Source organism: Empidonax traillii, unplaced genomic scaffold, assembly GCF_003031625.1.
Source record: "Empidonax traillii isolate 1590-97213 ecotype Southwest subspecies unplaced genomic scaffold, ASM303162v1 scaffold196:size3368384, whole genome shotgun sequence".
In the NCBI taxonomy this organism is placed as follows: Eukaryota; Metazoa; Chordata; class Aves; order Passeriformes; family Tyrannidae; genus Empidonax; species Empidonax traillii.
Window position 1 is genome coordinate 1,750,373 of NW_020955389.1, and position 13,127 is coordinate 1,763,499.

At 36.9% G+C, this 13,127-nt stretch overlaps 1 protein-coding gene across 1 annotated transcript in view; it reads right to left on the reverse strand.

Moving 5' to 3' along the window:
• The window catches only part of ERP44 (endoplasmic reticulum protein 44), a 51,109-nt gene that overhangs the window by 7,539 nt on the left and 30,443 nt on the right, over nt 1-13,127 (reverse strand). Inside the window, exons 5-8 of the mRNA XM_027886816.1 lie at nt 9,053-9,237; nt 8,471-8,586; nt 4,134-4,191; nt 2,691-2,807 (exon numbers count right to left, since the gene is read on the reverse strand). Coding sequence (XP_027742617.1) covers nt 2,691-2,807; nt 4,134-4,191; nt 8,471-8,586; nt 9,053-9,237 — 476 coding nt within the window. The remainder of the gene's footprint in view (nt 1-2,690; nt 2,808-4,133; nt 4,192-8,470; nt 8,587-9,052; nt 9,238-13,127) is intronic.

The window sequence follows — 13,127 nt, forward strand, 5'->3', positions numbered from 1 at the left end:
CCCTTCAACCAAATCCATCAGGTATGTTGAAGCCTGGTCTTTTAACAGTGGATCCTCATAACTTCAGTGCTCTTGAAATCCAAGCTTCCCAAACCATCTATAAAACAACAACTAATCCTATATGCTCATTCTCTTTTTTACATGCACAAATGCAACTGGGTCTCATCGTCCTGTCCTATTACAGGATGGTAAAAATCTGTTTTGTACCACTGCAGTTAAGGCTTTGTTTGCATTAAGAACATGAGGGAAAAACCTACCAGTTTACAGAGACCAATTTTGATTTTAAAAATTAATTTAAAGTTTGTGGAAGAATTTTTTTGTCTTTATCTTATTTACATGGTATTCTAGTACCATAAACACAGCTTAACAGTCACAGCACTTCATATTTTTACCCTGCGCTGCTGTGTAGTATGCAAAATAAGTAAGAGCCCATTTAAGTAACCGTACAATCTAAGCAAGCAGAAATATCTCAATTTTGGCATGTTTAAATTTGTTTGGGTACTGGCAGCACTGAATTTTTTAAACAAATGTTGTTAGGCAAAATGTCATATTGGAATTGTTTCTATCTACCTAAGCAAGCAGGAATCAAGGGTTATGAGAACAACCAGAAAAACCACAATACACTGGTGCAAGATGACAGCAATGAACCTTTGGCTTCTAAGGCTCAGGATCCTCTTTCACCATGGGAAAAGTACTCTGAAAATCTACCACACACCTCTAAAGATGTTAACATGTGACATTCTTTTACATATTGAGTTGCAAATGAAGAATTAAGGTTTGTTAAATATCAGAACTTTCCAATAAAATTTGGCAGGATTGAGTAGAAGAGAGTCAACCAAAATGGCTTGCGTAATAAAACCACCCTATTCCTCCCTCTGCCATGAAACCCTAAAAATTCCATGAGCCCAGAACAGCAGTGTTAGATGCACTGCAGATTCAGGATCAAAAGAATTAGGTGTGCAAACTGAGAATTAATCATATGACTGATTCTTTGCTTTCTCATCCAGTGTGGACAACATACTGCAATTTGTTACAAACCTCAGCAGAGTGTCTAGCAGATGCTGTGGCTGTGTCAAAATACTCCTTCTGAAATACTACAAACTTAATAGTTTTCTAAAGATTTTTTTCCTGTTGTTTATTTAACAAAAAGATTATAATACAGAGTTGGAAAAAGACAAAAGAAGTTACAAAAGAAAACAAAGAAGTATTGAAAAACAATAACGGTAAGGAGAAGAAATGAGATATTTAAAAGAAATTGCCAAGTTCCACCTGATGAATTACAGCCAAAAGAAAAGCAAAGGGAACAGCACGTGAAGCTAAAAAGATTAGGATTATACGAGTGCTTAAATGCAGATTGAAAAAAAAAGCACAGTTTTTATTACCATTCCCAGAAAATTTCATTGTCAGTCACCATTTAATGTGCTTGTTTATTAGATAATGCTTTGGAAGTGGTTAATACAGTAATATTTTTCTACCACTAAGATTAACATTAAACTTTAAAAGACAGTTATAACTGAAGGATAGTTCACCAGTATTTTATTCTTTCAACAATTCTGTCATTGACATGCTGACATTGGTGTTTTCTACCCTGACTAGAAGCATTTTTTCCAAGGTCTGGATCTTAAATGTATCATTTGGTCATGACATCCATATAATAATATGTACTTACTTTAGTAAGTAATAACACAACCTACACCCAAGGTGTTACACATCCACACATCCTTACAGACACACACATCCTTTGCCTCCAAGTGTCCACATTCTGCAAATCACCAGACACTTCTTACTGGATCTACGTGCATCAAAGCTGGTCCTGTACCTGAGTAACAACCACCTCATGCAATGCCATGGCTAGGGGAAGAGTGGCTGGAAAGCTGCCTGGTGGGAGAGGACCTGGTGGATCAGCAGGACCAGGGCAGTGATCATCCCCTTCTACTCAGCACTAGTGAGGCCACACCTCAAATCCTGTGTTCAGTTTTGGGCCCCTCATGGCCAGAAAGACATTGAGGTGCTGGAATGTGTCCAGAGAAGGGCAATGGAGCTGGTGGGGGGTCTGGAGAACAAGTCTGATGAGGAACAGCTGAAGGAACAGAGGGTTTAGCCTGGAGAAGAGGAGGTTTCAGGGGGAAACTTACTGCTCTCTACAACTCCCTGAAAGGAGGTGGTAATGAGGCGGGTTTCGGTCTCTTCTTCCAGGTAACAAGCAATAGGACACAAGGAAATGGCCTCACGTTGCACCAGGGAAGGTTTAGACCAGATATTGGGAAAAATTTCTTCACTGAAAAGGTGGTCAGGTATTGGAACAAGCTGACCAAGGAAGTGGTAGAATCACCATCCCCAGAGGTGTTAAAAAAAACCACAGGGATGTGACACCTGGGGACATGGCTTAGTGGTGAACCCAGCAGTGCTGGCTTAACAGTTGGACTCGATCTCAGGGGTCTTTTCCAGCCTTAATGGTTCTATAATAAAGCCTCTTACTTTGGTAGTGTATGAAACTACAAAAAATCTGCCTCCAGTGAATTTCAAGTCTAAACAAAAAGCTCCAAAAGAATGAAAAAAACATTATCTAACAGTTATTTTCTGCCTAAAACAAAATAGACAAAGTTCTTTGAAGTGGATGAGAGACCTTGAAAGTGACATTTTGGATTTGAGAAAAACCCCCAAACTAGAATTGTAAAAAAAATTCTTACCTCCCCATTTTCAAATGTAATTTCTCTAACTAGTGGTACACATTTATCTTGTGTCCATGCATAAACCAAATCAAAGTTGGTTAGCGAGCCTAAATACACCATATCTGGAGCATTTTCCTGTAGAAAAGAAAAATACAGTAGATGACAAACAATAAAAGTGATACTGTTACCTACAGAGATTAGCTACTCAATATAACAATATTCTTATAAATATTGAAAGCAAATCTTACACCAATTATACCCTTGTGCATGCAAGATTTTGATTACTGTGATAAAAGTACAAATGCAAACTGAATATTAGATATGATAATTTATGCAGTCAATGCCACTTTTTAAGACAAGTTATAAAGAGTTGAAAAGATACTTTGTTTCCCAACTGGAGATGCTTCAAGTAAGGGCTATTTAGACTTCTGCTATGTTGAGAAATATCTCCAGATGTAAAGCCCCCATTTAGATATAAATTAAATGCAGATAGTGTGCTGCTTCATGCTGATAGTTACACAGACTCACCAAACCCCCCTCCTAATGTCCTAGAAGGACTTAAAATTGGTATTTTACATTTGCTTTGCCAAAGAGATATGAATAAATAATAGTTTTCCTTTATTTGCTAGTAGTTTTAACTTATAATTCAGTGCTGACATCCTTTAATTTAATTACAATTTTGGTTAACATGAAGTGAAGCATGACTTTGCAAGCTGTGGCCATGATTAAACACACCTTAATTCAGAAATGCCATATAAATTAGGTAACCTAATAAATTCTGTTGTTGAAAAAAAAAAAAAAAAGAGGTTTGAAACTCCCTTCCCCCTGAGATATTTTTTCATCTATTTTCTCTTTTATAAGGAGCTCTTCTCCTATAGTAAATTTGCAAAAGGAGCAGATTTTTAAACAGTATGTCTCTAAAAAGCAACTCTTACAGATTTTCTTCTGTACTGAATTTTTCCCCAAGTGAAACCATGTTTATGAGAGTTTGTTAACACACAGTTAATTTTTTTTTAATTAGGAGAAGAGCTCTTAATCCTTTTGGACTAAGGTACACACAAGACAGGCAAGTGACAGTCAGAAAAATATGTAATAATTGTCACTTGCTTTGAACTACAGGAAGTGCATCAGCTTCATAGATTTTTAAGAGTTCTACAGAACACACAATATCTATACACACAACATGTTGACTGTCTTTTTCAGAAAAAAAAATTAATTCTGGACTGATATTTCAAATGACAGATTTTGGTTTTGTGCATTAACTGGCAACACATGAGATAGAGATCTCTTTCATTGACTCAGAAACACTAGTTTCTATGATCCCATTTCTTGCACTATTTAGTGATGAAATAAAACCAAGATTTGAGATGCAGTAACATACTGAATGATACAAACAGTCTCCTCTTGTTCATATTCACATATAATGACAATAATCAGAATAAAATACATAGTTACACTTACCCCTGGTGGCTTGTAGATTATATTGTCTCCGCTAAATCTCTCTGCTTTTGAAATAGCCCTACAACAAACCAACCAGTAAGCATGTCTTGGAAGACACAAATAAAATAACTGAGATACCAAAAATCATATTTTAATTTGCTATCCTTTCTTTACTTCTTTTTTTTTTTTTTTTTCCCCTTCAAAATTTGAGAAGTAAAATCCTTCATTTGTAAAGCAAACTGCAAAGTGACTCCAGAGAAACTTGGCCTGGCTAGATAGGAGGGCAATAACGGAGTCAGCAAGATGCATCCCTAAGATCAGAAGTGTGGACTAACGACATTGAAGTGCAAGTGATGAATGCCAGTACAATTTTGGATAAGAGACTGTCAAGAGAAATTAAAGAAGTGAATTAAAAGAAAAAATCTTAAGGAAGGAGAGGAGAGAAAGGTGGATTCTTGTTTGCATTTGCTCTTCCTGTTCCACTGTTTACACTAAAAATTTACATCTTATCTACCCTGATAAAGAAGGGCTTTGAGGTGTTCCATTGGCACAAGCAGTGGGAAAATGGATGGCAAGTAAGCCCACACTGTCCATGTTACCCTCAAAACAGATCCAGAGAGCAGACACAGTGTGCAGTTCCTGGCCACTGATGATATAGTACATGTGTACCCAAAGACATGCAGTTCCTCCTTGGTATTCAGCTTACTCTGTCACCTTAGTAAAGTTCCTCTCTTGCCTCTGGAATATTTTATGGTTCCTTAATCCCAGTCACAGCAGAGCACCCTGAAAGCTGCTAGTTTGTACCCCAAAATTTGCATCTCTTATTCAAGCAAGTTGGGACACTTATGCATCCAATGGAGGAGACAAAAGGAAAGACAGCTCCCAATAAAAACAAACCCTTAAAAATCTTCAGATATGTAAAGAGGCCTCCTCGCTCCTTCTCTCCCACGCCTTGCTGTTCCAAGGTAAATCAGGTTGGCAAGACAGAACTGACTAGATGCATATGCCATAAAAGAGTAAAAGTACCCACTTCTTTTCCCTTTGGCATGTCAGTCTTTGGGAAACATTAGGTAAGTGTTCACCCTTCTCCAGTTATCTTTCCTCTAGATGCAATATAAACAGTGGTGAAGACTGATTAATCTCAAATTACATCACTGCAAGATTAGCTAAATCTTCCAGGGGTCTGAACAATTTAGAGTGCCAAGAAAAAGACAGACATCATAACCCTTAACTCAAAGTACCTAAACTTTATTTCCTTCATTTGATCTGAACATCCTCTTCTTATCACGCAGAAGGAAAGTCTTGCATAGTATGTTACATACATCAATATTTGTATCAATTTACAGATGTGTGTTTTAAAATGTATTTTTATATTCCAGACAGGACTTCCCCCATAATGTGAAATTAGGCTTCCTAGTGACCACCATCACTGACAAAAACCACTCGCATCCCAAATAAGCCTTCACTGAATAAGAAGAAAGTAAAGATGTAGAAGCCACCTGCCCAGTCACTGCTTGATAAGATGATGATAATCTATAATGAAATATATGCTCTAGGGTAACCCTGTGATAGAACCCAAAAATGTCCTCTTCTGTGCTCTTCCACTTCAGTAGCTGCAGTTGTGACTGATTATATTTTTCCAGATAACTCAAATAAAGTGCAGACATGATGTGAAAATCCCAAATGCCTGAAGATACACCTTTTTAAAATAACTAGTAAAATGGAAACACTTCAGTTTGCATTTCATCTCTTCTTGAAGCAGTAATGTGAAAGGGAACCTCTTGGAACCCACAATCCCCCCCCCCCTCCACTGCAGTATTTACTCGCTAACACAAAATTAAACAGTTTTTAGATTCATCACCGTCTGCCATTAACTACTTACAGATCATCACAGCTTTTTAGGATAAAAGTATATTTTAGACGTTTTTGGTTTTTTGTGGGGTTTTTTTGGTTTTTTTTTTTTTTTTTTGGTTGGACATTCTCTTCCACTTTCATGAACCTTTCAGATTCATTCCTCTCTAGTTCTACTTTGAAAATCTGCTTCTAATAATCTCATCATCATATTCTTCACCTATCTCCTTCTGCCTACAAGTCTTCTTTCACTAATCTTGTTCTATTGTCACCTCAGATCTATAGAGAAATGTAAGGATCAGTTTGTTATAGAAATCTTTTAAGCATCAAGATGATTTACAGCTAAGTACCATTCATACAGTTTAAAAAAATAAGCTATTAAAACTACCTAAAGCCATAGTAATTTTTGCAAAAGGGACAGTTCTGCCTTGACAGAAATCAGTAGTTATTTTTCTTCCTGTCGAATTGATTGTTTTATTTTAGCTTGCTAGAAGTTGAACGTGACTGCTCACATTACCTACCAGATACCTCCCAAGCCACGTAGCTGTTGAACTCTGTTCATAGCAGACCCAAAAATACCTCCCAGGGTCTGTCAGGATGCTCAGTCAGAAGAGTCTGACTGATCAGCGCCAGCTCCCCATAAAACATTTTGCTATATATAATCCGAAAAGGAAACACTGATATGTGGCCAGTATCTCCCTCAGAAGTCTTTTCACATATAATTTTTTTTAGGAAGCTGAAGAGCCACAGCCACTCACAGGTGAAAACATTTAGTTCCCAAGGTTACTGTTGGGAAGGCTGCACTTTAAAACACTAACAGCTCCAGGCTAGAAAGGGAATGGGAGTCTAGAGATAAGAATAATGACAAGCCTGCTGTGCAATCTGTAGTTACACAGGCAGGTTACAAATAATCAAACTCTGATCCATTCCATTATGTCTGACTATTGCTTATATCTGAACAAAAAAATATTAAATAAACCCCCCCCCCCAGTAATCTCTTCAAGAACAATGGCCAACAACCAAATGCTGACACTGAGTGGTGGGAAACTATTTCTTTTTTTTTTTTTTTTTTTGAAATTGACATACAGCAAACCACAGATGAACAGATTCAAACAGCAGGAGAGAGAATCTTCAAAGTATTGCTATCATACTAATATTTTTTAAAAATGTATTTCTGAAAAGACTAAAAAGCTGTATGAGGGGGTGAAAAATAACTTAAAATTCTAGTAACAACTCAGACTGGCTGTCCCAAGACCAAGCATGGGTGCACTTATCAGAAAATGCTTGAGAAAATGGCCACTCTTTGGGAATAAGACTGACAGACCTACAGGCCACAGATTTACCTGCTTACACAGCCATACCACTACCTAACTGGGAACTGAAGGCCCTGTGTACTCCCACACATTGCAAATACTCTCCTCCACCCCCAAACTATTTTTGGAGACACATTAGAAGAGGCATCAGTGACTGGCAACAGATTTTGTTCAAGCAGGTGAAACCTCTTCTACCTCAATACATTCTCTCAGTGTCTCTGCTATTCTCCACTTTATCCAATTCACAAAACTTGAGGCAACTGTAACCATTATAAAAGCTAGATTAACCCATGCCAATTCCTTATCTTGCAACTGTGGGTAAACTGGAAAACACTGTATTCACATTAATGCCCAATCACTTCAAATTGGCAACCGGTGGTGGCACATTAAGCATTGCTGAAAGAATCTATAATTCCATTTTTTTAATGCTACTTAAAAAGGGAATCACTTACTCCCAATTTGTTCTTCTTCTTCCAGTGAATGTCTTAATATTTTAAAATATCACTGTGAATCTGTGTAACAAGGAGAGAGTTGAATTTCTGTAGGTTTTTCTTCTAGGCTTACACTCTGTAGCTCACCAATGCAATTGCCTTTCTAAATTGTTGTATTGACCAGTGACATAGAACTAAGACCCAAGAACAGAAATTAGGCATTTTGGAACAAGGCCTGCTACTGAAGCATAAAGAGGAGATGAGCAAGCAACTACACTGCTTACAGGAAAAAAAAACCTATAAAAAAAGAAGGAAGAGACCCCTTCAAAAAATGGTTCTATTTTAAAGAAAAAAAAAATCTAAGAGGTTGCAAAAAAGAGTTCCTCAGTCTGCAAAGCTGATGAATTCTTTTTCAAAGCATTTTCAAGCTCTTCCCTACTTGTTCTCCTCTCCCTCTAAAAAAGTAGATTTTGGGGACACAACTGTCTTTCACCCCCCAAAACCGATTACACTTAAACTATACTGACAAAGAGTGGGGAAAAAAAAAAAAAGGAAGGGAAAAATAAGAGTTGAATTTCACAGCAAACATTAGGTTAGGAAGAGTTTTCTCCTATCCTCTCAGTGTATTTATCTATTAAGGTCTAGTCTCTTCAGTTATGACACGCTGAAAGTATTAAAGAAGTCCATTCAATTAAATTTATATACAACTCATAAACAGAATTTCAATAAGGAAGTCATGCAGTCAAAAAGTTTTCACACTTACCCAAAGGCAGATAGGAACACACAATCATCATGCAAAATATTCGCTACTCTTTCAAAGGTTCTGTAATTGTCTGAGTCCTTTTGCTCAAAGTATCCAACAATATTTCTTCTGCTGCGCTGTAAAGACAAAGGTTGAATTATAACTTGCACCAAATTATCAAAAGGTATCATTACTCCCTATGGACATTAAATACAGAGATGTCATTCATCTGATAGTCATTAAATGCAGAAATTATGTCTTCTCTGCCTTTTCTTTATTCAGAAGCATCTTTGCAAGTATTTTTTCAGTGAGAAATATTTTAAGGATCTTGTCAAATACAACATATGATTATTTTCAAATTATTAAAAGCAAAATAAATAATTTGGTCATGGAGTGAAGGTGGCCAAAAGTTAAAAATTATTTCAATATAGTAATACTTCAAATGATTCAGTTTTCCACTCAGTAAAAAAAGAATTTACGGAACATTTCTGAATGGAAAAAAAAAAAAGAAGTAAATAAGTTGTTTAAATACATTATGTTCCACCAATTAAACATTAAAAAAAAAAAAAAAACAAACAGAAGGAGTAAAATTGAAATACTTACATCAACAGAACTAATTTCTTCCAAATCCTGGACCTCTCGAATGGGGTTACTCTTCTGCTGCCTGATGTAATCTGCAATTGCTGTCACAGATCTCTGGCCCCTGTATTCCCTCTTCATCATCATGCCATTCCGGAAAAGTTTCAGAGTCGGGTATTTGCTTATCCTGTACCTCTGAGCTATATCAGCTAAAAAGAAATTAAGAAAATAAAAACACAGCCCTACGAATAAAGAAACACACTAAACATGGTGTCTTATACATGTATATGTCTGCATCTCTGAACAAGTAGTTCCACATCTTTAAACAAGAACAGAATAAAACTGAAAAAAAAACCAAAAACAAAACCAAAAAACCAAAAATAAACACTACCATAGGGCAGAGAACAGATAGGAGCCACATTATTTCTCACATGTACTGATATTCATAAAGACAAAATTACTAAAATTGGGATAAGTAAAGACTCCACTTGGGCAGGCATACTCATTTAGTGCACTTACTATGAACAATAGGAAGGCAAATTTAAGAGCATAACAAGAACATGAGAATCTTAAAAGCTTGCCACATCTCAGTTAATTAACCCACTTGAGAAATTTTTAATAAAATAGATCATCCCCTATTTTTCTTTACACTCATGATGATTTTCATCTCAATGGAAAATAAATTGTCATGTCTAAAATTTTGGACAATGTGAAAACCCTGTGCAAAGTATTGCCTGAAGTCTACAAAGGCCAGAAGACTGCTATTAGAGTTCTGAGCTGTTGAAGTTTTGAAGAAACACAAAATTTCAGGTTTCTAAATTAAGGCAACCACCTCTCTGGTCAACCAGTGTCAGCATTCCCTTCATTCACATCTATACGTGGAGCCCTGCTTTCTTCTAGACTTGAACCACACACAGCTTCACACAACAAATAATGTGTATTTGCATTCATCTAGCATAAGAACACCAGCTCTTTTCCCTTTGTATAACAGGTCAGTTATTTAAGTTATTTATTCACGAGACTTATAAATGTAAAAGAATAAAAAACAGAAAAAGGTTTTACAGGAAAATTAGAAGAGCAGCAAAGAAGAACAGTGAGCGGAAGCAACAAAGCCCAGTTTCCCACAGCTGTGCGTCCTGTGCTCCTCATCTTCAACCACCACAGCAACATGGTTCTTCACTACACCCCACCAGAGCACAAGTGCCACATTCGTCCCTCTTCCACTTCGCTAAATCACCAGGACACAGCAAACTGCAACAGGTGCTGCAGCTAGCTCTGAGCTGGGCATTGACAGGGAACCCTACACATAACCAGCAACATCGGTTTCACGGCACATCGAGCAGGATCCAGCAGCCCTGAGCTTTTACAGCAACCTTTGCTACAGTGCAGAAGCTGGTTCTGTACATCTCCAGTATCCAGCATCTGCCTTAATCGATCTTTGTAAGTACTCAATAACTTTGAATGCTCTTCCCTCTTTCAGATGTGGATGAAGTTCAACAAAAAGAACTGAAGAAACAAAGTAACTAGGTACACTTTGGGCTCTTAGGAAAACAAGACTGAAAACAAACAATCAAGACAAAGTGTGTAATGCCAGGTAGATTTCCATAAGCACTTTCCCGTTGCTTTTGCTTTGTTGTCCCCTGGAAATAAATCTATAAATAAATAAAATCTCACAGCCCCTGTGAAAACCACGTCCTCTATTACAGACTGGGATACATTTTATGTAAGCCTCTGTTCTTAAACACAACTAAATTTCCAAAAATGAGCAGCCTGTCCACTTTTCTGAGCTGCTTAATCCTTTGAGGTGACTCATTCCAGTCAGCCACAGCAACCACACTTCCCCTTCTCCTTTTCTATCTCAAGGAAAGAGGGAGATGGTGAACTTCAACAGGCCAATTTATTCTTTGGAAGCAAAGAAATTTCATTCAGTCAACAGAGAGGATGTAATTGAAAATGTGGGGTGAATGCATGTTCTTTTACTTTTCACAGACTCCTTAAGATGTCACAGGATACACTTCAGGTGGCCTGGATTAGCCCACAGCAGGAGGGCAACCAAATGAAGGACCATCAGCATATGTGGCACAGTACTAAATTATGAACAAACTAATCCTTTCTGACAAAAAATGTCCCTCCTTCTCAGTTACACATTTATCACAAAGTAGATTTGCCTTCTGTCTTACTCTTTTTTAAAGAGAACAGAGACTGAAGTCTGAATTCCCTCCTACCCGGAGAACTCAGTGAAACCATCAGTAGCTGCAATTGCTGCTAGAGAACACTATTTATCATACTTGCAGCTATAGTTACTGAAAACAATCTTTGTATCAGTTCCACAACTTGGACAAATCTGAGAACTGAAAACAAATTGTGCATAGCAAAGGAGTAAAGTGTTCTTTAACATCCCTCAAACCAGTAAACTTAAAAGCTTCACCAGCTAAAAAAAAAAAAAAAAAGAGCTTTGCATCACTGTAAAATAACACAGAATTCAGCCTATCAATTTTGACTAAGAGAAAGGCCTTGACCTGTTTCCTAAATATCCCAGAAGTGCATTTCTGAATGCACTAATTACAGTTAAAATTAAGGGTAAAATATTTTATGTCCTTAACTTAGACTACTTTTATTTCAAATTAATACAAATTTCTCTTGGGAACACGCCAATATATTCATCATTAATGAGTATTAGATCAAAAATATTTTCTTCCTTTAGATTCCACCACTTCTAAGTATCCAAGAGCTGCCTGCAAGAAGCTGGCAAATAGAGCTGGGGTGGAATCACTTCATATTTGCTAGGTCTGCAAACATCTGCAAACCAGGCACTTGCTGTCCTTCTCTCCTGCTGACAGAAGGACATTTGGTCTGATGGTACATCAGTCAATCAAAACTTGATCAGGGTCTGATAAGGGACAAGAAGCACTACATGTCAGGGTTTTGCAGGAACACATTGAGATTAAAGACTGGTACTGTTTCAGATCTGCATTGCAAGAGAACACCAAAAATTACACTTTTTTGTCTCACAACATGGACTTTTGCTTCAGGTTTTTTCCACAGTCATAGGAGGATTGCAAGGGTTGCAGAATGGGCATTCTGGGGATCATGAACGTTCTCCAAGATGGAGATTGCAATCCCTAGGGATGTGGATCTTCATCAAGGGCTGAAGTTGCATAAAAAAATATTGGTAATAAAATGCCCACTGTCAAAACTGAATTCAAACATTATTTCGTAAGTCAGAACTTGCACGATCTTTACAAATTACATTGAGATTCTATGAATGCTGGTATTTGAACTAACACAGAGAAATGACACTCCTACACAAGTAAGTATTTGAAAACCATCTTTTTACAAAAGATAAAATGCAAGTACATGGAAAATTGTTTGAATTAATTCAAAAGTCAAATAGAGTAAACCTTAAATACTTCATTAAGCTCTGGCATTTGATACAGGTAGAGTTAGCATAAGCAGAGCAACTACAAAATTATATTCCTTTTAAAATTGGAAATACACAATGCAAATACATGGAATATTGTTTGAACTCATTCATAGATTGCATTAGTTATAGTAAATCCTAAATTAAATTTAAAAATATTTCCAGACATTCCCACTACCCATTTTCTGATGAGGAGAGGTATTTGAAACAGATAAGGGCAACCTACCTAAAACAAAAAAAAAGAACCTTTCCCAACTATGACTTTATGACTTTTTATTTTCTTCAGGTACTACAGTACCTAAAAGGAGCAAATCTTGTGTTTGTACTTTGCTGAACTGATCATTAAATCACAAGTCTAGTGTCTGTGCTACCAGAATGGTTTCACATCAGTTATGATAGGAAACTACTGACAGACCTGATCATCTTTTCTTCTAAAAATCAGAAATTTCAAGCACAGCAATGACTGTTGAATTCAGATGATTCAGTCCTCCCCATTGTGCATCTATAATTGTTGACATGCAATCATTTCTACACTGCCCAGGCTTTTTTCCACTATTCATTCTAGCAAAGTCCAACAGCAATGACTTACAGTCGCTCATTTCTGTTCACAGATGCACTGTTTTGATACTTCTCCTGGTCAAAGGCGATTCTTACAACAGGCAAGAGACAGCAGCTTTT